We start from the raw sequence: 26,613 nt of genomic DNA on the forward strand, positions 1-26,613 counted from the left end.
TGACTCCCATTCAAAGCAATCCAGATTTATTTAATGTACTTTTAATTTTCACTTTTCAGGAAGATCCTAGGTCTAGGAAAGAAATGCATTAAAATTAAGTTATTGGCTATTCTAGTATTTGACCGTGGCCTTGGTATTAGGAATTATGTGGTAAGTGGTATCTTATATATATTAAATATATGAAGAAATGATTTAATATTATAAATTAATGCCTCAGTTTACGCAAGCGAAATAGAACATTTGGTTACATGATAAAAATATCCTGAGTGTTATAAGATTTGGTAGATTCTAGACGTTAATAATATGTGTTTTTTTAAAAGAAACTTCTGGGCCAGCCCGGTGGTGCAAGCGGTTAAGTGCACGCGCTCCGCTGTGGCAGCCCGGGGTTCGCTGGTTCGCATCCTGGGCGTGTGCTGATGCACTGCTTGGCAAACCATGCTGTGGCAGCATCCCATATAAGGTAGAGGAAGATGGGCATGGATGTTAGCTCAGGGCCAGTCTTCCTCAGCAAAAAAAGAGGAGGATTGGCAGATGTTAGCACAGGGCTGATCTCCTCACAAAAAATAAAACATAAAAAATAAATAAAGTTCTGTTATAGAAACTTTAGAGGCTATAGGGAAGGAGAAATGATAAAACATTTCTTCCAGAGATATATAAATGTTCAGTTTTATTGATATAACTGACATATCTTTAAGTGGTACAATTCAGTGGTTTTTATTATATTCACAGAGTTGTGTAACCATCATCACAGTCAGTTTTAGAATAAGTATTTATATCACCCCCAAAAGAAACCACAAACTCATTAGCAATCACCCCCTCTTTTGCCCCCAACCCCTTCTTCTACCCCTAGGCAACCACTAATATACATCCTGTCTCTATAGATTTGCCTGTTCCGGAGATTTCATATAAGTGGACTCATACAATATGTGGTCTTTTGTGTCTGGCTACTTTCACTTAGCATAATGTTTTCAAGGTTCATGCATGTTATAGCATATATCAGTACTTCGTTCTTTTTTTATGGCTGAATAGTATTCTGTTATATGGATGTACCACATTTTGTTTATCTGTTCATCAATTGATGGACATTTGTATTGTTTCCACTTTGGGGCTATCATGAATACTACTGCTATGATCTATGCAGAAATAGAAGTACAGTGATTTACACCTGAAATTTTTACAATGTCATAAACCAATGTTACTGCAATAAACAAAAAATTTAAAAAAAAATACTGCTATGAGTATTTTTGTACAAGTTTTAAAATGTAATTGCAAAAAATATGGACAGAAGCATAATGTACACATTTTATAACCCACTTTATTATTTACATATCAACTTTTCTTTTATTTACATATCAACTTTTCTAAAAATTAAGCTAGAATTATTTTATTTTTCATGGCAGCGTAGTATTCTCTTGTGCAGATGTAAAATTTTCGTGTGTGTGTGTGTGTGTGTGTGTGTATGGAAGATCAGCCCTGAGCTAACATCCGTGCCAATACTCCTCTTTTTGTGCTGAGGAAGACCAGCCCTGAGCTAACATCAAGTGCCAATCCTCCTCTTTTTTTTTTTTTTTTTTTTACCGTTTTTCTCCCCAAAGCCCCAGTAGATAGTTGTATGTCATAGTTGCACATCCTTCTAGTTGCTGTATGTGGGACGCGGCCTCAGCATGACTGGACAAGCGGTGCATCCGTGCGCGCCCGGGAGCCGAACCCGGGCCATCAGTAGTGGAGCACGTGCACTTAACCACTAAGCCACGTGCCCGGCCCTAAAATTTTGTTTATAACCAGTTCCATATTAGATATTTAGTTTGTTTCCAGTATTTCCCTATAATTATTATATTAATCATCCTTGGGGCTCTATTATTGCATAAATCATGGTTAGTTGCTAATAATAAAATCCCAGAAATGGAAGTATTTGATTGATGGATACCTGTACTTCTGTCTATACTGGATAGTATAACTTTGTGGTTCTCAAACTTTTTGGTCTCAGGACCCTTTATACACAGTAATTATTGAAGACTCCAAGAGCTTTTGCTTATGTGAGTTATAGCTGTCAGGATTTACTGTATTACAAATGAAAACTGAGAAGTTTAAATATTTATGGAATTCATTTTAAAGTGACATTTTAACTATATTTGTTAAATTATAGTTAAATATATTTAATAATTATTAGATTAAATATGTTTAATATAATTTGGTGAAAATTAGCTACAAAGTAACTATATTTCTTCCCCAGAATAGTGAGAATGACATTGTTTTACATTTTTGTAAATCTCTTTAATGTCTGGGTTAAGAGAAGGCAGCATGAGTTTCATATCTGCTGTGTTCACTATGTTGTGATACCACATTTTGCCTTTGGATAACTCCACTGTGCATTTGTAAGAGAATGAGAATGGAAAAGGCAAATAACGTCTTATTATAATGAAAGTAATTTTGATGTCATGGCTCCCCTAAAGGAATCTCAGGGACCATCTGGGGTCCCTGGACCACAATCTGGGAACCACTGCTATAACTTATTAAAATCTCTGCCAATGAGAAAGTGAAACGTGAGCCATTTTTGTTTCAATTTGAATTGTTTATATTACCGGCAAATTGAATTTTATTTCGTGCTTGACCACTTAAATTTCTTCTGTGGTAAATTGCCTGTTTATTTTTTTATTTTCGTTGATTCTCATACAGACCCTTCTTATAGCGTAGCCATTAACCATCATTAATGTGTTAGCTTTAAATAGTTTTTGCTGTTATTTATGTATCAATTTTATTTTTTATGTATTTAAATCTGTCTCATTCTTTGTGAAGTTTCTGCCTTTGCAATGCATTGGAAATTCTTCTCTATACCTAGATTATGCAGTTATTTCCTCTGATATATTAAATATTTATTGAACACCTACTATGTGCCAGGAAGTAGCACACAGTATGTTAGGCACTGAGTATAAGTTGGTAAACAGTGGGTAAGGTTTCTTGCCCTTATTTAACTTAAACACCTTTAGTAATAACAGTAGACTGTTCGAAACTGGAATGAACATTTTTTTCCAGAGCCTTCAAGCTGATTGTATTCATTTTCTCTCAAGGCCTAAATAACATACAGGGAAGTATGGTTCTCTACTTCAAGTCCTAAGATGGGTGACCTAAAAAAGCACTGCTTTTTCCCAACCTGAGGAAATTGGTAGTTTCTACAGTGCTACTTAAGAAGCATACTTCTTTCTTAATGTTTTGTCTAGTAAAACCTTATTGCTACCAAAATTGGCTTTAGAGACATGATTTCCCTTGGGAATTACCAGTATCCTAGTTTGAAGCTGAAAGTGAGGGTAGAACTGAGAGAGAGATGGTGCAAAATAAATTAGATTCTGAAAATGTTGACCATTAAAGCAGAGGCTACACACTAGCTGCCCACAGTCCAAGATCAACCCATGGGTGTTTTATTTAGTATACATGGTATTTTTAAATGTGAACCAACATTTAAAGACCAACGTTAAAGGCGTTTAAAAACATTAAAATCCTGATGTCCTTGGGCTTACAACCGGTATTCCCTTATGGCAGTCATTAATAGAACCTGAGTTTGGAGCTGTTGTCTCTAGCCAGAATATGTGCTTCCTGCTTTATCATAGTCACCATCACCCTTAATATGTCCCCAAGAATGAGACAGAATATGAGTTGCCATTTCTCACTGTCTTGCACTGTTGTTTTTCCTCATGGTAGAGAAATGTCTTCCACTCTGCCTGTATCATAAATGGGGAAATTAAAGGTAGTCTTAAGAGGTTGTCTCTAAGGAAAAAAGTAGGAGAGAGCAAATTACTTTGGAGACATGAAGAAAATTCCTAAATGTATGCCTTGGGTCTTGGACTCACTCACATCATTGGCTTGGCCACTTTAGGTAGGTATTTAAGTTTTCAGTCTCTCTCTTAAAGTGGGAGAGATTGGAAGGAACTCTGAGCTTTCTGGTACTTGCAACTTTGACCTCAGGCTGCAAAATGTTGTTTTGCTTTTCTCTCTGTTTTCTCACCTTCTCTTTTCACTTGCATTCACTTCCATTTACTTCCAAATGAAAGCACGTAAGGGAAATCAGACACAGTAGGGAAAAAGAAAGGTATTAGCTAGGCTGATTTGGATTTTTTTTTTTCTTTTTTAACTGCTTTTTATTTCATTATTGATGTAAGTTCTTGGGTTATAATTTTCTTTATGTTTCAGGCGTTATGAAGAGGACATGTACTGGAGAAGAATGGAGGAAGAACAGCATCATTGGGATGATCGCCGCCGAATGCCTGACGGAGGCTATCCTCATGGTCCCCCAGGCCCATTAGGCCTTCTGGGAGTCCGACCAGGCATGCCTCCTCAGCCACAGGGGCCTGCAGTGAGTGTCCATTTTGTTTATGTAGGGGGTGAAAGTATAAGAATGGTTCAGCATTAGAAGATAACAGTTTGGGGGGCTAATTCTTAGACTTAATAATCTCGTAATCTTGATGTTAGTTTTTCACCTGATTTAGAATTTTCCCTCCTTTTATTACAGGTTTTCGACTCTTGTCTTTATGTATAAGGACTTCATAGAGTTTCTTATGAATTTTTCTTACTTGCAGTATAAGCTAAATGGGAGCAGAGCTTCTTTTGCCAACTGTTTTTTCACATAAGAGATTTTCTTTCCTTTGTTGGTCTGTAGATTAGCAGGAACAACTAATTTTGAAGGCAACTGCTTTGACTTCAAAATTGTTCTTATCTTCCCATTACCAGTGGTTTAGAATTTTTTTTCGTTCTTCAAATTCTGACCATCTAAAACCTACTACTACTTCTGAATTAAGTGCAGGATAAGGGATAGGTAAATGGTTTAAGATGAGCATCACAGTTGATGTATTAGGAAAACTATAGGAAAGATCTGCGTCTTGAGAGTTTGTGTTCTGTGGAAACTGGGTAAAAGAAGAGACACCTGGGTTGTGAGGAACATTTCATGGAAGTTCAGACTGTGGAAAACAGGAGGATTGTTTTCTTTTGTTTTCTAGAAAGCACTTAGAAGAAAACAGCAAATTCCTCCTCTTGAACATGTTCTCTTTCTCATCTGTCTTTATACAGAGCAAACATTTGTAAAACTTGTTTTATGAAAAGCAAAAAAAAAAGTTTCAAAATTACTGGTTTTTAAAGTGGAGTAAAAAGTATTTTCATAACCTTAAATTTTGCTTATTTTTAGGCAAAGCATGTATACATACATATATACATACTCTCAATAGTATAACTTTCCATAGTTTGCATTTTTGTTTTTACTGAAATGGAAAAAAGGAGAAGATAGTTAGAAATGAACATTTTGCATAATTGACTTTCTTATTGAAAAAATACGACAAACATGTATATATAGTTGAAAAATAATAGTTTACTTTTGCTGAGGGAATATTTTTTAAAATGAAGTAATTTTTTTCTCTCTAGCCCTTACGTCGTCCTGACTCCTCTGATGACCGTTATGTAATGACAAAACATGCAACCATTTATCCAACTGAAGAGGAATTACAGGCCGTTCAGAAAATTGTTTCTATCACTGAACGTGCTTTAAAACTTGTTTCAGACAGTTTGTCTGAACATGAGAAGAGCAAGAGCAAAGAGGGCGATGATAAGAAAGAGGGAGGTAAAGACAGGTGTGTTTTCAGAGTTACTCGCTTTGTATATTTTTGTTTTTCTCTACATGGATTTACACTTGAAATAAGAGTTACAAAAACTGTAAACTGGTGTGAGTCTGCATGTCTTAATATGCGTGTTAGATATTTAATGTATTTAGCTGCTTTTTGCTAAATTGAGAAATACACAATTGCATATAATGTCCAACCTTGTAATTTTACTCATTTTATTTAAATTTATATAAAACTTTTGAATCTGTTTTCAAAGCAGCCTTTGTAGTTTTCCAATTGCATTCAGCTACTATTCAGTTTTTATTTATTTGTTGCGTCTGTCCCACGTTCAGTCTTTGTTTCGGCAACATCTTTCATATCTTGTTTTACATTATGATCTATAACTTCATTCTCTTTACCATTTGAAAATATTTTCATATTATATTAAACATAACTTATTCTAATTTGTAAAATGAGACACAGAAGCATTAATGTTCTTTGCTTTGCAGTTGTTCCTGTGAGAACTTAGTTCTTGATTTATTTATTTATCTATCCATATTTCTTATCTAAATGAAGGATACTTCTAAAAATATTGAATGTTTTTATACTGTAGTTGATGAAAATTTTAATAGTATAGAAGTTATTTAATTTACTGTAGTGTGTTTAGAGATTATCATGGTTCTGGTTGAAAAGAGAAATGTCATAATATAATTTGATTTCACTGCAGAGCTTTAAAAGGAGTTTTGCGAGTGGGAGTATTGGCAAAAGGATTACTTCTCCGAGGAGATAGAAATGTCAACCTTGTTTTGCTGTGCTCAGAGAAACCTTCGAAGACATTATTAAGCCGTATTGCAGAAAACCTACCCAAACAGCTTGCTGTAAGTATTATGAAAATGTTCATCTTTACCCCTTGTCTGGTTCAAAGTTTTGGCAGGACTAACTGTGCTTCAGTTTAAACCTGAGCTAGCCTTTAAAATTTTGGCTTGACTTTCCATATTGAGTTTTTTGCTTGATTGTGCAAATTGGTAGAACTATTTTCTACTTTGTCTTTTTAGGTTTTAGTGCTTATATTTGGCATGAAGCCATCTTGCTAATTTATTTAAAAATGTAAAATTGCAGCACATGTCCTCTTCCTGATCTTTTTCCAAGATTTGAATCATAAGAGAGAAGGCAGTTGTTCAGAACAGAAAGTGATTTCTTTTCCCCAACAAAACCCATGTATAGCAAACTTTAATTTTTAAAATTCATGAATATCTTGCCTATTTAGCTGAGAACGTTTTCAATAAAATATAGTAACTAAGATAGTCTTTCTGATTTTAATTTCCCGAGTTGTATTGTGATTATTTTTAGTTTTCTGCATGTTATAATTGTAGGAATTACTTGTGTCTTCAGCCAGCAAATCATGGCAATGCACAATTAGTAGAATATCCCCTTTTGGTCCTGCAGAAATAAACTTAGTTTTTTTAAGTTTGAATTTTAAAAAATTTTAATAATTAGCTTGTCAGAATCGCAGACTGAGATTTAAAATAAAGATTCTTTGAATAATTTAATGTGTAAAAATTATTTCAAAACCTTAGAATTTAACTAGACATTCTGAATCCAGGGATTGACATTTCTTTGGAAATGTGTATTCTAGTAACGAGTCCAAATAAATAATACCTGACCACAGCAGAGCAACTGATAACAAGAGGGATAGTGAAACACACTATTGACCTTAAGCTCTGACAACTCTGGCACTTACTGTTATTTGCTTTATATTACTATTGTTCCAGATATGAAGTTTCTTATTGTGGATGAGTCTTTGTGTTAGGAGCCAGCAGAATTGGCATTGTGTATCTACTTCTTCTCCCCGTCAAGGCTGCTAGAGCAATGAAGGGGGAGAAGAAGAGATTTGAGGACCTCGAAAGAATTATGTAATTTGCAAGAAACATCTTGATCCTAACTGTGGTGCTTAGTAAAACTACAAAGCAGGAAATATTATATCCTAACAAAATAATTAAAAGTTAAGCAATTAAGCTAAAAGCAGAATACTCTTGCCAAATCAATCTGTAGTTATTGTACAAGTGGATAAGCAAGAGAAATAGAATTAATTCATCATCATCCCCATTGTCATAGTTAACATTTATATAGTATTTACTATGTACCAGTCACTGTTTTAAGAGCTTTATATGGTTAATTCATTTAAACCTCCAACAATTCTATAGGTTAGATAAAATTACTGTCGCCATTTTACAGCAACAAGTATAAAAGAGTTAAGTAATTTGCCTATCTTCACATCACAAAGTGCAGAGCTAAGATTTGAACCTAGATACTATACTATAAACACTCTGCATTAATTTCTGTAGATCTTCATTTGTTCATATAAACTGTGGCTTTCCACATGTCTGCCAAATTGCAGTGAATCCTTGTTTTTCTTGATGTTAACCAGGACGTTCTGCTCTCTGATAAAATGTAGATCTGTTGATTTCACAATGTACAGTGGGAATGGTTGAATTATGGCTCCTGTAGTTTTGAATATCTGTTTTAGTCTCATTCAGTTTCTGCAAATACATGAGTACTTAACTACCCAGATGCTATTAGGAAAGTACAGTAATAAGTATGGCAGTACTTCTTTTTTTCTTTTTCTTTTTTTTTTCTTTTCTTTTTGAGAAAAGATTGGCCCTGAGCTAACATCTCTTGCCAATCTTCCTCTTTTTCTTTTCTTTTTTTCTTTTTTCTCTCCAAAGCCTCCCGTACATAGTTGTATATCCTAGTTTTAGGTCCTGCTAGTTCTTCCATGTGGGACTCCACCTCAGCATGGCTCGATAAGTGGTGAGTAGGTCCGTGCCCAGAATCCGAACCGGCAAACCCTGGGCCACTGAAGCGGAACACGTGAACTAAACCACTGTGCCGCTGGGCTGGCCCCTGGCAGTGTTTCTTTTATCCAAGAATTCATCATCTAAGAGGGACATACACATATACAAATAACTCATGTGATACAAATAATGGTAAATATTATCTCAACAAAGAATTCTAAAAGGAAAATAGGCTGAGAGATTAGTGATACTTGCATTTATTGCTAGGCTTGTTGGAGAGAGTAGTATATGATCTGGTTCTTTTAAAATGGTTAAGGTAGTAAGAAAATGAAAGAGCCGTAATAAAACTGCTTTGTCTGTAAAAGGTCCAACTAATTTCTTATACTCTTCATTACATAGGTTATAAGTCCTGAGAAGTATGACATAAAATGTGCTGTGTCTGAAGCGGCAATAATTTTGAATTCATGTGTGGAACCCAAAATGCAAGTCACTATCACCCTGACATCTCCAATTATTCGAGAAGAGAACATGAGGGAAGGAGGTTGGAAAGCCATTAAACATTCTACCTTTCTATTAACTATTTTTTTTTTATTTACCTACTCTTTAAGATGGCGTTAAGCCCTAGAAGGCAACATGCTGGCATTACGTATGAATTGGATAGATTTGACTTAAATAGCAACCAGTTTTGCTTAAGATCATTTCCCAGAAAGTAAATGCTCTTTTTAGTAATGTACTTGTATATAAAACACTCATGGTATTGTTGATTTTCTTGATTTTTTTCTTTTCTTGCTAACCTCAGATTTCTGGAAAAAAAAAGTTCAAAATTGTTCTTACCGGCATAGTCAATGCATGAAAAAATTAAAGAAATGTTGCTAGTAAGGGGTCACAAATTTAACTTCTATTAAGCATTCTCATTCTTGCCTTGTCTTACAAAAAAGACAAGAGAGTTTTAGAAATAAATTGGTTAAATACTCATAACACTTATATTTTAAGAGACATTGTTATATATGTGATCATGGATTTGGCTTGTCCTGAGGTAAACATTTCTAGTTCTCTGAGGTTGCTCGTTGGTTTGGAGCGCTTTCATAAATGCAGAGCATCCTAATGCACATAGATTTGGGCATTTCACCCCAATATTATATTAGAGATAATGAAAAATAAACAGTGTAGGTGTAGTTAGTGAGTTATATTACACTTTAGGGTTTTTAAACTTAGTTTACAATTGTAGAATATGAAATCCTGCTGGTGCCAGCAATGTTGCTTTAGGGACTGTTCTGTAACATTTTCAAAGCTTCAAAAGCTTTTAAGCCAAAAAGCATGGTCAGTGTCTGCGGTTTGTTGATTCTGTTGTTTTATGGGTCAGATAAAATTTACTTTGTTTCCTTTCATGTCGTTTTTGTACATCTTAACTTGTTGCGTATGGAGTTATAATCTACTAATATTTCTTTGTGATAAGATAGAGGAGAAAATAATACTATATATTGATATAAAACTAATTAGTCTAAAATAGCATCCCTAGGCTCTCAAATACTGTCCCTTTAAATTTGTTTTCTTACAGCAAAGCAATTTGTTTAAGGCACTGGGCTTTCCACAACCCAGGAAAAGAACATTTTATTAGAAATGTGGTCATTGGGAGACATCTCTAATCTTGCTTACTTTGTATATACACCATGTCGGGACCTGTATGTTGTATAAGCTTTACATCTTAAAAATAAGTTGATTTTGTGTAAAGGCTCTTTTATATGAACAGGAATTTCCACTCAAAGTCTGGCCGTGGATATTACTGGAAAAATAGTTTCTGAGTCAGTCTGGTCAATTCGTATGCAGCATATGACTCTTAGGATTTGAAAAAGAAATCTTTTAATACAATATAAATAAAAATTGCTATATGTAGGATGAAATTATACTCATATAACCATTTAACTTTATTTCAGAGCACACTTTGTCTACTTTAGGCTTATTTAAATTTGTTCAGTATCAAGTCGTTTTATAATGTCACAAAAGTCTAAAGCTAATAATATCATATTTATAGTAGAGTCTTGGATAACCTATCCCTTCTAAAGGAAACAAAATTATATTTTTGTCTGACCCAGACTTGAGTTAGAATTATTGTTCTAAATTTCATAAATGTTATGGTGAGAGAAATGATCAGTTCAAAACTGAAAGATTTTACTTCAAGACACTGAGCTGAACAGTTGGATGTGCAAAAAGTGTAGAAACATTGATAGAGTGTTCCTTGCTGCAGATAACTGCAGTAAACCATGTCTTTAGCTTCATTATGAAGATTGCTTCTTTCTTGCTGCAGAATAACGGTATGTATTCTCTCTCACTGCAGCTCCCAAGGCTCTGTGTCTTAAAATCATTTAAAGCCTATAGCTTGCTTTGGGGAGTTAGTACAGGGGGTAAGGAAGGCTTTGCCGGAAGAGCAATTGTAAATCACGAGACTTGCGACTTGCGCATAGTGTGGTAGCCTCTTGAATGCGTAATGGTCCTGTTTAATACCAAAAATTATTTAAAGGAAATGATTAAATTGCCAAATAACTGTTAAACGCATGACAGATCTATTTTGTGGTACTGTGTTTGACAGTTAAACATTAAATAAACATTTAATTGACTTGAAGCTGGAAATGTTCAAAATGTTCTAACCCTTGCTACAGAGTCTTTTCTGCAGCAAGTCAAGTATTGTGTGTGTTTTTTTCTACCTGTAGCTTATCAGGCCCGGTCCAAAGCCTTCTAGCAGAGGGGATTGATTCCTGTCAGGGGTTGCTGCCAAGACTTCGGAAGGATTTTTGACCAAGGTTTTCAAAAGCTCAGTGTCACACCTGCCATTTGATTAAGGAGGGATTTTGGATGCAGAGTCTGGCATTTATTGTCCTTTGTGTGGCTGTATTGTTTGTTTTGTCTTTGTCTCTTCTAGAATTGAGCAGTGTTCACACTAGTTTTTAAATGGTTGGGTGGATTATATATTTTACATAACCATGTTAATTTAAATTAATATAGTCCCATTAACTTTTAATCATAAAATAGTGTGGACACAGCATGTCTTCTAACTGGTGATTAACCCCTTAAAATTTATGAAACACATTCATGTAGGGTAAGAATTTGCATTTTTTTAAAATAAATTAACTGATTTTTGTTTTATTTTTGTTAACTGGGTGTTAGGCAACAAGTATGATTTTTGTACATTATATCTAAGGGGTTAATCCACTTGAAATATAAAGTGGGTGCAAAAATCCACACTCTAAATTTAACAGAAATTTTCTACTTAAAGCTCTTAATTTGTTTTTAAATTGCAATAGGTGTCTTGGCATCTTTGAAATTGTATCATTAATTAAAATTTCCAAACTTACAAATGCTTGTGTGCAAAAAGAAAAATTTTCTTACATATTGGAGGAAATTATAACATTGTGAATTAACATTAGAAATTCAGAAACTTTTTTAGAAAGAAATTGCACATTGTCACCTATTTGCATTCTAGCCTTAGCTAATAGTGTAAATAAATAAGGGATGTGGAAAGAGGGTCCTTCAGCATGTTCTGTAACCTGGCTTTGGGGAGCGGTTTTTTTTGTTGTTGTTGTTTCTTTTTTCTTTCTTTTTTTACTTCCTTAGTTAGCTGTGCTTTCTTGTGTTCCTTTTCCATATCTCAGAGTAGCCTATTTCTTATGTTCAATATATTTCTGGATTTAGTAGTTGGTCTTGCAGATTTTGAGATTATTACTTTTAAAAAATTATTAATATTTTGTCTTGATAGTTTCTTTTTAGTACCCAGATTACCTCATTCAGTGTTCATTTTCAGAATGTCACATAGTGTTCTTTGCTTATCTGTAAATCTTCCTTCTAGTGTGTCTTCTGAAAAATCTACACCCTCTGATTATTTGAGGAGGAAGAACTAAGAATGGAAAGCCTAGATGGGATAGAATTCTTTATCACTCTTTTATATGTTATCTACTCAAAAAAAGGACAAGTAGATACTTGTCCTTAAGATTTCTGAATGCTCATAAAATATATAGTCAAGTAACTTGCCCAGAGTTGCAGTATACTCGTAAAATAAAGTCATCTTTAACTTTTTCTTTTATCATATATTTCTTCTTTTGTCCCTCATATTCATTTGGTGCCCTCAGTGATTTATTAAATTATATCCTAAATGCCCCATAATTTTGGTGCTCTTTAGCCACAAGACTGTTAATTCAGTGGATTACTTACCAAGTATACAAGTTTCCTATATTTAAAAAATATTTATACTATTTAAATCACCAAGAGCTGTGAATTAGATTGACTTAATTGCTCTTTACTTGTGAACAGTTTGATTAGCAAATTTCCTGCTTTTTTTTTTCTTTTTCTTTTTCTTTTTTTGGTGAGGAAGATTGGCCCTGAGCTAACATGTGTTGCCAATCTTACTCTTTTTGCTTGAGGAAGATTGTCCCTGAGCTAACATTTGTGCCACTCTTCCTCTATTTTGTATGTGGGGTGCCACCGCAGCATGACTTGATGAGCGGCATGTAGGTCCATGCCCAGGATCCGAACACGTGAACCCCAAGCCACCAAAGCAGAGTGCGTGAACTTAACCACTATGCCTCCGGACTAGCCCCCGATCCTGTTTTTTAATATACATTTTGCAGATACGTTTAGGTGAATATAAAGCTGACCGTCCAACTGTTTTTATGAATGTGAAGTTGACTTCTTGTCCTGGTTTAAGGTCAGATTTTCTTCTCAAGTTTTATGTAGTTCATTTATGTTTTAATAAAATAATCTGATTAAAATCTATTATAACCTTAGACACTACATAGTATTTATCATCAAAGCGTTCTGCTTACTGCATCTTTTCTATTTAACTATGCTAGTTCCTGTTCCCCTTTTCTACTTTACCCATTGTTTCTCTCCAGTTATTCTTTGGAATACTTTATAGGAACTTTGAATTTCGAAGGGCTTTTTATATTCCCTTATAGCTAAAATTCCCTTGTGGAGGAGAAAGCATTGAACTCTTAGAAATGCCTGTTTTGGGCTCTTCATTTTTTTCTGTGATTATTATTGTATTGATCATTCCATATTTATCGTTAGTTCTTTGCTGTACTAGCCCTAGAAAAACCTATGACCATTTAGAATGCTGAACAAACTCAGTAGTTTATTGTACATCCTCATTTATTAAGGTGGATTTTTGTGTTCCCTCTTGTCTTGTTGTCTTTGTGCTGGTGTACTGTGTCCAGTAATCCTTCCTTTTGATTTTATTTTGGTGAGTAGAGTTCATATTTGCAGAAATTATTATATTTCTAAATTAAGAGTTTAAATTCTCCTTTTGATCTTCATATTGGATTATGTAAATTGGTTGAAAAGAACTCCCTGGGTATATGCAAGTGCTGATAAACTCTCAAATGGCTCATGTGACACTGATGCTACTTTAAGGAAGTGTCTTGCTCACCTGGTCAAACACCCATTCCTCACTGCATTTTGCCAATTCAATCCATTTTAGATGTAACCTCGGGTATGGTGAAAGACCCACCGGACGTCTTGGACAGGCAAAAATGCCTTGACGCTCTGGCTGCTCTACGCCACGCTAAGTGGTTCCAGGTTCGGAACATCATTTTACTTTTTTCTTGTAGCCTTATGAGAGAGTAGTTCAGTTCAACATGTTTAACTGTGTTTAAACATTTCAAAAGATTGCCCAAGCAATACTATTTTAAATTAAATCTCAGAAAATATGTTAACATAGAAAGCTGGGTATGAAGATCTGCATATTGCAGTTACTATTAATTTGACAATAAACTTAGGTTTTGGGGGTGTTTTGTAGCTTGGGTTTTTTATTTTTATTTTTAGTGGCTATATTTAAAGTTGACTTGTTTAGGAACATCACATGTTTGTGTATATATATTATATTCCATAAGGCTGCAGATTAACTTTGCTTTAAATAATGGAATATGTGTTTAAAGCTTTGTGTATAGTTTTAAGATTTTTTTCCCCTCTTTCTCTAAGTTAATAAGTGTAGGGAGTGAAAGGTGAGGAAGCAGCTGTTTGGTTTAGTGACTTTGCAGTCATGCAAAGGCACAGAAGGGAAACCAAACAGATTTCCTTGACCTTTCAGTCCCTAGACAGACTTTTTAGCTCTTTACTTTTTCTTTTATTTCTAATGTAGGCAGATATTTTTTAAGTTTACTGTTTTAAATGAACACAGGTCAAGGTTCACAGGGGATCAAGAAATATTATTCTTGTATAATCTGTTTACTTTGACCTAAAATACCAGCTTTTAAATACTAACCTTGGCATAAAATATTGCTGTAAATGGCAGCTCATTGAATCCAATTTTAAGTGTGGTTATTTTGTTTTTATTTTTATCTGAGCTTCCATTAAACAGTGGTATTTTAACTTCTTTTCATCAAGGGATATTTTCAATATTTCTAAGATTAATTCAGTTGGTTTTTGTGTTGCTCTCAAGGCTAGAGCTAATGGTCTGCAGTCCTGTGTGATTATCATACGTATTCTCCGAGACCTCTGTCAGCGAGTTCCAACTTGGTCTGATTTTCCAAGCTGGGTAAGTAGTATGTAACTGTATGGTGTGAAAAATAAATATTTAGGAAATATTTCTGCAGTTTTTATAGTTTCACCTTACATTTAATGATCAACTTTATTTTCATTTCCTAAATATAGTTTCTTTCCTCTTCTAGTGAGAAATCCTGGGGGTCTTAGAGTGTTTAATTTTCTGAGAATTTACTATTTAAAGAATTGCACTTGCTGTTTCTTTTTTATTTTCCTCTCCATTTTTTGCTCATCTCACAGTATTTATTAATTTTTTAAAATAACAGCAATTATTAGTTGGCTTTTACATACATAGAAGTACAAAGACTGAAAATGAGCTATTAATCTCCCTATGCAGGGTTCTCTTGATATTCTTTTAAAAATAATGTAATAAGGTTGGGAACTTTAAAAGTTCAAAAATAAACATTATTCAAAATAATGCGTAAAGTTAGGAAATTCAAATAATGTAGAAAATCACAAAATAAGACATGAAATATTTCTCATCTTTAAAGGCAAATTGTCTTAACGATTTGTTGTGATCTCTTCTAAGAAAAAAACGCATGCATATACATCATATATATTCCTATTTTTGTATATGTGCAAGTATCCTTCTGATGTTTGTACCTTTTTGGTTCCTGAATAGCAAGAATTCAGATAGAGAGGGATTCATTCATTCAAAAACATGATTGACCCTGTTGATTCTAGAGTTGGGTTAGTGAGAGTTTCAATAGCCAGGGTTACCTTAATTCTTTTTTTTTTTTTTTTTTTAATTTTAGGGAGTTGAGTTTATTTTATTTATTTTGTGTGTGTGTGTGTGAAGAAGACCAGCCCTGAGCTAACATCCTATGCCAATCCTCCTCTTTTTTGCTGAGGAAGACTGGCCCTGGGCTAAGATCTGTGCCCATCTTCCTCCACTTTATATGGGACGCCGCCACAGCATGGCTTGCCAAGCGGTGTGTCGGTGCGCGCCCAGGATCCAAGCCGGCGAACCCCGGGCCGCCGCAGCGGAGCCCACGCACTTAACCGCTTGCACCACTGGGCCGGCCCCCCCCCCCCTTTTTTTTTTTTTTGAAACACAGGGTTGTGGGCCGGCCCCGTGACTTAGCAGTTAAGTGCACGCGCTCTGCTACTGGTGGCCCGGGGTCGCAGCCCCGGGGGCGCACCAACGCACCACTTCTCCGGCCATGCTGAGGCCACCGCGTCCCACATACAGCAACTAGAAGGATGTGCAACTATGACATATAACTATCTCCTGGGGCTTTGGGGAAAAAAAAAAAGGAGGATTGGCCATAGATGTTAGCTCAGAGCTGGTCTTCCTCAGCAAAACGAGGAGGATTAGCATGGATGTTAGCTCAGGGCTGATCTTCCTCACAAAAAAATAAATAAATAAACACAGGGGTGAGGGTGATCATTCTATATTTACATTATTTGCATCTTTCTTAACAAAATGTATCTTGGAGCTCTTTGAGAAGGGCGTAGTCAGATCTACCTCATCCTCTGCATTGCCTATGTCATATTCCCTTTATATGGATATGCTGTATTTTATTTAACTGGTGTCCATTTGGTGGACATTTGGGTTGTTTGTAGTTTTTTGCTATTAAGTCTTTGTTATATCATTGTCGGGCCTTTGTGAGTATTATATACATATGATAAATTGCTAGGGCTGGAATTCCAAGGTCAAAGAACATGGGCTAATTGTTCACCAGAATGTTGGATCATTTAAAACTTTTGAAAACTGTTGGGTTAATCGTTTCCTTCATACCCTCACTAACTCTGGGGTATCGTTACACTTGTTAACAGTATAATAAGAAAAAAATGGTATCTCCTTTTTTATTTATATTTCTTTAATTGAATGTGATTGCTGGCATTGGTAATTATTTTTCTCTTAACTGCCAGTTCTTTGTTACTCATCGTTTTCTTTATAATTCATATTAACTCTTTCTATAAGAAATTAGCCCTTATCTGTTTTTTTTTTTTTAATGAGGAAGATCGGCCCTGAGCTAACATCTGCCAGTCCTCCTCTTTTTTTGCTGAGGAAGGCTGGCCCTGGGCTAACATCCACGCCCATCTTCCTCTACTTTATATGGGACGCCACCACAGCATGGCTTGCCAAGCTGTGCGTCAGTGCGCACCCGGGATCCGAACCGGCGAACCCCGGGCTGCCGCAGCAGAGTGCACACACTTAACCACTTGCGCCACTGGGCCGGCCCCAGCCCTTATCTGAATTGAAAATGATTTTTTCGTTTTTCATCTGCCTTTCAACTTTATGATAATTTTTGCTGTATAAAAGTTTTTAAATTTTTACAAATTCTAATTCATTAATCTTTTATGACTTCTGGGATTTCTATTCTACTTAAAAATCCTCTCATATTTTAGGTTATAAATTAGTTCAGACATGCTTTTTTCTAGAGCTTTCTTTCCCCCATCAAATTATATTTTCTACGATTGTATATTTCTGGTTTTTTTGTGTGTTTGTGAGGAAGATCAGCCCTGAGCTAACATCCATGCCAGTCTTCCACTTTTTGATGAGGAAGACCGGCTCTGAGCTAACATCTATTGCCAATCCTCCTCCTTTTTTTCCCCCAAGCCCCAGTAGATAGTTGTATGTCATAGTTGTACATCCTTCTAGTTGCTGTATGTGGGACACCACCTCAGCATGGCTGGAGAAGGAGTGTGTTGGTGCGGGCCCGGGATCAGAACCCCAGGCCGCCAGCAGTGGAGCACACGCACTTAACCGCTAAGCCAGGGGGCTGGCCCCTATGGTTTAATCCATAGCAAAAGCTGCTAGAAGGATATATTCCAACTTAAAATAGTGGTTATGTCTGAGGAGTGGGAGACAGGGGTGATTGAGATAGAGATCTGTAGTGTTTAGTCTTTACCAGGATAAAATAACATATATTACTTGTATAATTAAAAGTTGACTTAAAAATCATAAATACGGGCCGGCCCCGTGGCGTAGGGGTTAAGTGCACGTGCTCTGCTGCTGGCGGCCTGGGTTCAGATACTGGGCGTGCACTGACACGCCGCTTGTCAGGCCATGCTCCACTGGCGTCCCATATAAAAAAAAAAAACAAAGTAGGGGAAGATGGGCACGGATGTTAGCTCAGGGCCAGTCTTCCTCAGCAAAAAGAGGAGGATTGGCATGGATGTCAGTTCAGGGCTGATCTTCCTCACACACTAAATAAATTAATTAATTAAAAAAAAAGAAAAAGAAAAAAATAAAAATCATAAATAGATTAAAGATGGCTCCATCTATATGTTTTTCCATACCAATTGCCAATTATTCCAGTACCATTTAAATTTTTATTTAATAATGATATCTGTTCTCCCATCATGCAGTTTGAAATGTCACCATTATCATAACCAGTGGTTCTCAACAAGGGGCAATTTTGCCCTCCAGGGGACATTTGGCAATGTCTGGAGACATATTTTTGCTTGTCAAAACTGGTCATCAGTAGCTCCAAGGTTGAGAAATCCTGTCATAAGCCAAAGTTCCTTTTTTGTGGGCCTGTTTCTGCAGTCATCTTTCATTCCTTTAGTCTGTTTTTTTTCTAGTAGTAAACTCTTAATTATCGAAGCTTCATAGTGTGTTTTAAAGTTGTGGTTGTCATCTTCATCACATTCCTCCCTCTCCATTGTCTGCCCCCCATTATAAACACCATCTTGCGCAGAAGAATTTTTTTCGCTTTTCTTATATGTTTGTTTTTCCAAATGAACTTGACTACCATTTTGGTAGTTTCTCCGTAGTACCGCGTTGAATTAATAGATTAATTTGGAGAATGTAATCACTTTTCTAGTACTAACTGTTAGCCAAGAGTATAGGATGTGGTACTTACTGAAATTAACTTTATATACCTATTTAGATTTGAATAGGTTTGGTGCATGTTAAGTTTTATTTTTGGTTGTTTGTACCTGGGTTCTTTATCTTTTAGAGGTTTTTTTCTTACATTCTACTTTCTGGTTATTGTTTATGTATATAAGCTATTAACTTTAGATGTTAATTTTATAATCCACCACCTGACTGCATTCCTTTATTTGTAATAATTTTTTTCATATGATTCTCTTGGGTTTTCTAGTCTTAGAGTCATATCTACAAATGATATTTTGCCTTCTTTCCAATACTTTTCCTTCATTCTTTTCTAATTAAATTAACTACTAGAATAAATATGGAATAAAAGAAATAATGTTTTATGCACATGTTATTTTTCTAATTGTATTAAAAATGCTTCTGGTGTGTAAAGTATATTAAGGATGATGTTATAGCCTTTTATTTAAAATATTTACTTCTTTGTCATGTTAGCAGTATCAGTCTTTTTCTAGTTTACTAAGTAATTTTGAATTAGGAATGGAAATTAAACTTGATCAGGTTTTTCAATGTTTATTGACATGAATGTATATTTTTCCCGTCAAACTTGTTAATACTGTATATTATACAAATAGATTTTCTCATTTTGAGCTACCTTTGCATTCCAGGGATGATTCTCAAATATATGAGAATAATCTTAATGAACTGTTAAGTTTTCTTTGCTGGTAGTCTATTTAGGAATTTTGCAATGACATAAAAGAAAGTTTTGTCATTGTTTGTTTGTTTTTGGTGAGGAGGATTAACCCTGAGCTAACATCTGTGCCCATCTTCCTCTATTTTGTATGTGGGACGCCGCGACAGCATGGCTTGATGAGCGGTGTGTAGGTACACGCCTGGGATCTGAACCTCCGAACCCCCAGGCCGCTGAAGCAAAGCACACAAGCTTAACCACTACGCCACGGGGCCGGCCCCAGTAGTTTTATTTTTTTCTTTTCTCAGATTTAGAATCAATAAGGCACTAACTCTATAGAAACAATTTGGAGGGCCGGCCCCGTGGCTTAGCGGTTAAGTGCGGGCGCTCCGCTGCTGACGGCCTGGGTTCGGATCCCGGGCGTGCACCAACGCACTGCTTCTCCAGCCATGCTGAGGCCACGTCCCACATACAGCAACTAGAAGGATGTGCAGCTATGACATACAACTATCTTCTGGGGCTTTGGGGAAAAAAAGGAGGAGGATTGGCACTAAATGTTAGCTCAGAGCCAGTCTTCCTCAGCAAAAAGAGGAGGATTAGCATGGATGTTAGCTCAGGGCTGATCTTCCTCACAAAAAAAAAAAAAGAAAGAAAGAAACAAGTTGGAAGCTTTTTTCTTTCTCTAAACTTGGAAACAATTTTAGTAGCATAAAAAGTATCTGTTCCTTGACAGTTTATAAAGTGCATATGACATCATCAGTTCCCAATCCCTTTAAAAGGGGTAGTGTTTTCTCAGTTTCTTCTATTGTGATTAATTAGTCCATTAAATTTTTCTCTCTCCTGGGCTAATTTTGGCAACTTATTTTCCTAGAAAAATCAACCAATTCAGCCACATAACTCAAATTTTTATATAATAGAGTTTGCTCTCTTATGGTTTTTTAAATACTTGCAGCATCTTTATTACTGCTTTTTATTCTTGTTTGATTGATTAGACTGGCCGGTAGTAGCAGTTGCCATATAGGAGCAAAATGACAAATGGGTGTTTCAGTATAATTTTTTTTTTTCTTTTTTCCTTTTTTTTTGTGAGGAGATCAGCCCTGTGCTAACATCTGCCAATCCTCCTCTTTTTTTGCTGAGGAAGACTGGCCCTGGGCTAACATCCGTGCCTATCTTCCTCCACTTTATATGGGACGCCACCACAGCATGGCTTGCCAAGCAGTGCAGTGGTGCACGCCCGGGATCCGAACCAGCGAACCCCAGGCCGCTGCAGCAGAGCACGCGCACTTAACTGCTTGCGCCACCGGGCTGGCCCCGGTGTTTCAGTATTTATATGTGACCAGAATTCACTAAATTAGTAGATTTTAAATATAAAAATTTATAAGCATTATGTAACTTCAGATTTTAAAAATGTATAAAAACATAAGCATTATACATCATTCTACTTCCTGCTTCCTTCAACTTCAGTCTCCTGAACCCAGATGCCCTTGAGGCTGTTTCTCTTGTAGTAAGTCCAAGCTTCAACAATTGTGAGAATGGACTCTTCGGGCCACTCCTGGGCCACTCTTGGAGTTCGGAGGTTTAGCACTGAGGGTAGCGCTGCTCTGCGCTACACTTTTTTTTTTTTTTGTGAGCAAGATCAGCCCTGAGCTAACATCCATGCCAATCCTCCTCTTTTTGCTGAGGAAGACCGGCCCTGAGCTAGCATCTATTGCCAATCCTCCTCCTTTTTTTCCCTTTTTCTCTTCAAAGCCCCGGTAGACAGTTGTATGTCATAGTTGCACATCCTGCCAGTTGCTGTATGTGGGACGCCACCTCAACGTGGCCAGATAAGCAGTGCCTCGGTGTGCGCCCGAGATCCCAACCCGGGCCGCCAGCAGCGGAGCGCACGCACTCAACCACCAAGCCATAGGGCCAGCCCCTCTTTTTCCTCTTTATCGGACAGTGCCATCAACTTTAGAGGGTGCCCACTCCTTTGAGGGTGCAGAGCTGTAAGAACTGAGTGGAAAAGAGAAGATGCACAGCGTAAAAGGAATTGGGACAGCATAGGCCATGGTAGGGTAATGATGGGAGAGTCAGAGATGGCGAACAATGGCTGCTGGCTGATCTGTGAAGTTATGTACATATAACAAAAAGTATACCAGTATTTTAGTAGTTTAAAACACAATAAAATGTCAGTATTTTGACTTTTAAGAATCGTTCCTAGTATTGTATTCTTTAGGCAGTGGTTTATTATTTTGTCCTCTCCCCAAAGAATTAGCTCCTTGGGTTTATCTGCCAGATCTATCCTTTCCTCCTTAATAAGTCATTGATTTCTGATTTCATCTCTAATTTTCTATTTTCTTTGGGTTTATTTTTATTGTTCTTTTACAAATTTCTTGAGTTGGATTCTTGTTTCATTCACTCTTTAACCTCTTTAATTAGAGGTTTTAAAGCTATTTTAAGGCTGAACACAGATTTTTGGCTGTATATGTAATATTTTGTCTTTATTTTCTGTGCAGTTTGAAATTTGCTTTAAGTTGTCTTTAAGCCAAGAGTAGTTTTGAGGGAATCTTTTAATTCTGCATGATTGAAGGAGGGTTGCTTTTGTTTTTATAAATAATTTCTGGTTTTTATAGCATTGTAATTCAATAAATATTCTACTATTTGCAATTTTTGGAATTTAAAGGTTTTTTTGTGGCCCAGTAGGTACAATTTTTATAAACTGTGGACACTTAAAAGATGTGTTCTCACTGAAGTATAGCGTACAGTATATACCTCTTAGTTTAACTTCATCAGTAATTTTGTTCATATCTTCTGTATTCTTTCCTGACATATTTTTTGTCTACTTCATCTGTCCATGGACTGACGAAAGTGAATTAAAATCTGCTACCTATGTTGTCTTTCTATTCATTTCTGTTGTATTTCCTACAGTTTGTATTTTATTCTTTTGTTGTAGTCATACTTTGGACATAAACACTTAAGACAGTTATGTTATCGTTATGGATTTGAACCTATTGCCATTATCATGGGCCTCTCATGTAAGACTTTCTGCCATGAGTTGATAAGCCTTGTCTACTTATTAATATCAAAACTCTAGCTTTCTTTTTGTTAGCATTTGTCTGGTATGATTCTGCTCATGTTTCCTTTGTTTTCTTCTGTCCTTTGCCACAATTCCTATCTTTTCCTTCTCTTGTTCTTTTTTACCTGTGAAAGTGTTTTCCCTCTGATTAGACAATTAGTTGTTCCCCTTCTGATTTTATGTGGTATTCTCATTCATCTGTTTAACAATTTTATTTTATTTTATTTTGTGTGTGTGTGTGAGGAAGATCAGCCCTGGGCCAACATCCATGCCAATCCTCCTCTTTTTGCTGAGGAAGACTGGCTCTGAGCTAACATCTATTGCCAGTCCTCCTCCTTTTTTTCCCCAAAGCCCCAGTAGATAGTTGTATGTCATAGTTGCACATCCTTCTAGTTGCTGTATGTGGAACGCCACCTCAGCATGACTGGAGAAGCGGTGCGTCGGTGCACGCCCGGGATCCGAACCTGGGCCGCCAGTAGCAGAGCACACACACTTAACTGCTAAGCCATGAGGCTGGCCCCTGTTTAACAATTTTAAATAATGTCTGACAACCTCTCATCTAGAAAAGCTGAGAAAATTACCACTTATACTTCTTCCTACCTGCCCCCCATCCTCCTTTGGATTTTTTATTATATTTTCTTGTTTGATTTGTTTCATTCGTTTCTTTAAGTAATGTATTTAAACCTGTTTCTTGATTTATTAATCTTACTCAGTATATGCTGATTCCACTTTAGAAAATGAGGAAATTTACACTCTTATCCTTTTCTAAACCTTAAAAGTATAAAAATAACTACATTTACCTTCTGTAGTAATATTCCCTATGATTGTTTAATATTCTGTATTTAAATGGTTCAGTGCCAACCACTAGATCTTCTACTGAGGCTTCTCCTTTTCATTTCTTGATTGACTGCATTTTACTATCAAATAGTTTTTATCAATAAATGTTTGTTTTTTTGAATTTCGTTCATATTTGAGAATCTCTGCCTATTGCCATTACTTTAATGAAGAATACATTGTTAGGTCACAGTTTTTCCCTCTTCATTTTTAGTATCACTCCCATTATCTCTGGGTATTGAGTATTGCCAAGTCTAAGTCCAGCCTAATTTTTTTGCTCTTAGTTTTCTACAGGCTGCTGAAGGAGTTCTTTCTTTATCCTTGATTTCCCTAACTTAACCAAATTATGTCTTGGAATCTATTGTTCAATATGAGCATTTCATTGAAATCTTTATGTCCTTTTGTCCTACAGATTCAATTTTTCTTTCAGTTAGAGGGAAAAACAATCTTCTATTACGTCTGATTAATATGATTCTCTATTTGAGGGACACCAATTATCCTTATGTTGGATTGCCTTTGTCCTGCATATCTATTCTCTTCTCAGTAATTGTTTTAATCTTTGTTCTCTTTCCTTTTGTGTTCCCTGTGATTGTCTCTTTGGCAGTAACTTGATTTTCAGCTATGTCCTAATCTTCTTTGCTAATTATAATTCATTTATTAGTTCTGTAATGATGTTATTTTGTATTTCAGTTTGCTTTATTAGCTCTGCAATCTTTCTTTTCATCTCAACTTTGAGCTCTTGATTTTATTGACTTTTTGTGTCTGTCAAGTTCTCTTATATTTCAAAACATTAGCAGGTTGTATCTTTATTCCTTTAAATTAAGATTCTTCTGGAATAGATTTTTTGTTTGTTTTTTTAATAGATATTAGTTTTTAGAGCAGTTTTTGGTTCACAGCAAAATTGAGCAGAAAGTACAGAGTTCCCACATACCCTCCGCCTCCTGACACACACACACATGCACAGCCTCCCCTCAGCATTCTCCATCAGAGTGGTATGTTTGTTACAAGCAGTGAACCTATGTTGACACTTAGTTATCACTCAAAAGTCCATAGAGAATAGATTTTTCATCTCTATCTTTCATGGTATGTTTCACCCAAATACAGAGATGTCATGCCTGGTTTGTTTTTTGTGTTTTCATCTCGTTAGTGCTTAGCATCATCAATTCCATTACAAAATCATCTTTTTATGCTGAGACATCCAAACAAGAATTTTCTTTTAGTCTGTTCACACCTTTTTAAATACTTCTTTTTCTTTCCTCATGAGCTCTGCTTTGAGGATTGCTTATGGAAAGGAGCAGGATTTGACTGCATGCACCTTCGTTACAGATATGGGCTGTGCTCTCTTCTGTGTCTTGATCGAATGTTCTGTCATATTTTGTGAGGTGGAATCCATTGGCACACTTTCAGGCTTCAGGTTTCCAACCAGGATGGGCTCCTACAGCCTTTGCCTATGCAGAATCTGCTCTGTTTCCCAAGCCTATTCACATCCCCTCTCAGGAACAAATTCTATTTCCCTGAACCAAGAGAGGGTTTTGAGTATGTGAAGCCACTTTGGGACACTTGTGTTGGGAGTTCACAGCCATCTTTTTTTTTTTTTTTTTTTTTTAATATATATAATTTTTTTTCCCCCCTAAAGCCCCAGTAGATAGTTGCATGTCATAGTTGCACATCCTTCTAGTTGCTGTATGTGGGACGCGGCCTCAGCATGGCCGGAGAAGCGGTGCATCGCTGGGCGCCCGGGATCCAAACCCGGGCCGCCAGCAGCAGAGCGCGTGCACTTAACCGCTAAGGCACAGGGCCGGCCGTATAGCCATCTTTGATGTTACTTTTTCCCTACTTCTTACTCCTTTGGAAGATCTTGCCTTATTTTTTCTTTTACCTATGTGTTAGCCAAATTTGTATTTATTAGAGATAATTAGATGTGGATAATTAGAATTTTTCTGCTCTTCCCTTTCCTCACTTCCACAAAGAGTCTTCAGGACGGTGAATCCTGTTGCTTTTCCTTTCTCTGGTGAGATGGAAGGTGGTCAAGAGGAGTTTTTATGTTTAGGAAACTTTCTTCTCCTGGGACTACCTACAACATGACTTGTTCTACCTCTTTGAGTTGGGAGATTTTTGGTGAAATTTTTTGTATTTTTTTCACACAGCTGCCAACCCCACCCCCATCTTCTGTCTAGAGAGCCAAGTTAGGAGCTACATGGAGAGTTGCCCAAGCCACTGTTTCTTGGAAATGTTCTTTCATTGGCCTTTTCCTCTGGTTGAAGCTGTTACATTTTTGCTTGGGTGGTAGTAGCGTGCCTTGTAACATATTTCTTAATTATAATCATGTTGTGAGGTCAGGAGAGCTTGAGATTTGGCTTTGTACTATCACCTTAAGCAGAGAGTAACTTTTCTTCTTGATTTTCATAAAATAAATTTGAAAATCTTATCAACTTTATTATCTTCAGTTTTATTTAGCATTTAGATTACTTACTTTGAATAAATCTTTAAGTAACAATGCCTGCTTTTAGGCTTTTCTTTTACCACTGTGATGAGTACTGAAAATGATACTTCAAATTAGTTCTTTTGTCGTGAATCCATGGTGATGAGGTAAAGAAAATGTAGGTCAAGTTCTGTTGTAAGGTTGGTCTGACATCAGAACTGCTATGCAGTATTTTTAAACTTCCTTTAGAATGGTATACCTGCTGTGATTTACAAAAAGCATCTACTTAATTTTTAAATGCTTATTGTATATTTTATTTCTAAACAGTATATATGAGGATGAGGAGTATTTTATAAAAAAGAATGATCTGTCACAACATGGATGAACCTTCAAACATTATGCTAAGTGAAGGAAGCCAGACACAAAAGGTCACACATTATATGATTGCATTTGTATGAAGTATCTAGAATAGACAAATCTGTAGAGATGGAATGTAGATTGGTGCTTGCCAGAGGCTTGGGGGAAGGAGTGAATGGGGAAAAACTGCTTAATGGATAAGGAGTTTTACTTTGGAGTGATGGAACTGTTTTGAACTAGGTAGAGGTGGTGAGTGCACAACATAGTGAATGTCCTAAATTCCACTGAATTACTCATTTTAAAATAGTTAATTTTAGGGGCTGGCCCTGTGATGTAGCGGTTAAGTGCGCGCTCCGCTGCTGGCGGCCGGGGTTTGGCTCCTGGGCACACACCGATGCACTGCTTGTCAGGCCATGCTGTGGCGGCGACCCATATAAAGTGGAGGAAGATGGGCACGGGTGTTATTAGCCCAGGGCTGGTCTTCCTCAGCAAAAAGGAAGATTGGCATGGATGTTAGCTCAGGGCTGATCTTCCTCACAAAAAAAATAAGTAAATAAAATAA

The 26,613-nt window shown here is 36.3% G+C and overlaps 1 protein-coding gene across 3 annotated transcripts in view; it reads left to right on the forward strand.

Moving 5' to 3' along the window:
* The window catches only part of ZFR (zinc finger RNA binding protein), an 82,959-nt gene that overhangs the window by 45,998 nt on the left and 10,348 nt on the right, over positions 1-26,613 (forward strand). For 2 of the 3 annotated variants that reach the window (XM_058564281.1, XM_058564282.1), the window contains 6 exons: positions 4,186-4,348; positions 5,407-5,612; positions 6,310-6,460; positions 8,777-8,918; positions 13,845-13,942; positions 14,805-14,900. In XM_058564281.1, the coding sequence (XP_058420264.1) occupies positions 4,186-4,348; positions 5,407-5,612; positions 6,310-6,460; positions 8,777-8,918; positions 13,845-13,942; positions 14,805-14,900 (856 nt within the window). Of the gene's footprint in view, positions 1-4,185; positions 4,349-5,406; positions 5,613-6,309; positions 6,461-8,776; positions 8,919-13,844; positions 13,943-14,804; positions 14,901-26,613 lie in introns of those variants that run through there. The other variant, XM_058564283.1, reaches the window with a different exon arrangement.

The sequence above is a fragment of the Diceros bicornis genome, chromosome 20 (assembly GCF_020826845.1).
Source record: "Diceros bicornis minor isolate mBicDic1 chromosome 20, mDicBic1.mat.cur, whole genome shotgun sequence".
In the NCBI taxonomy this organism is placed as follows: Eukaryota; Metazoa; Chordata; class Mammalia; order Perissodactyla; family Rhinocerotidae; genus Diceros; species Diceros bicornis.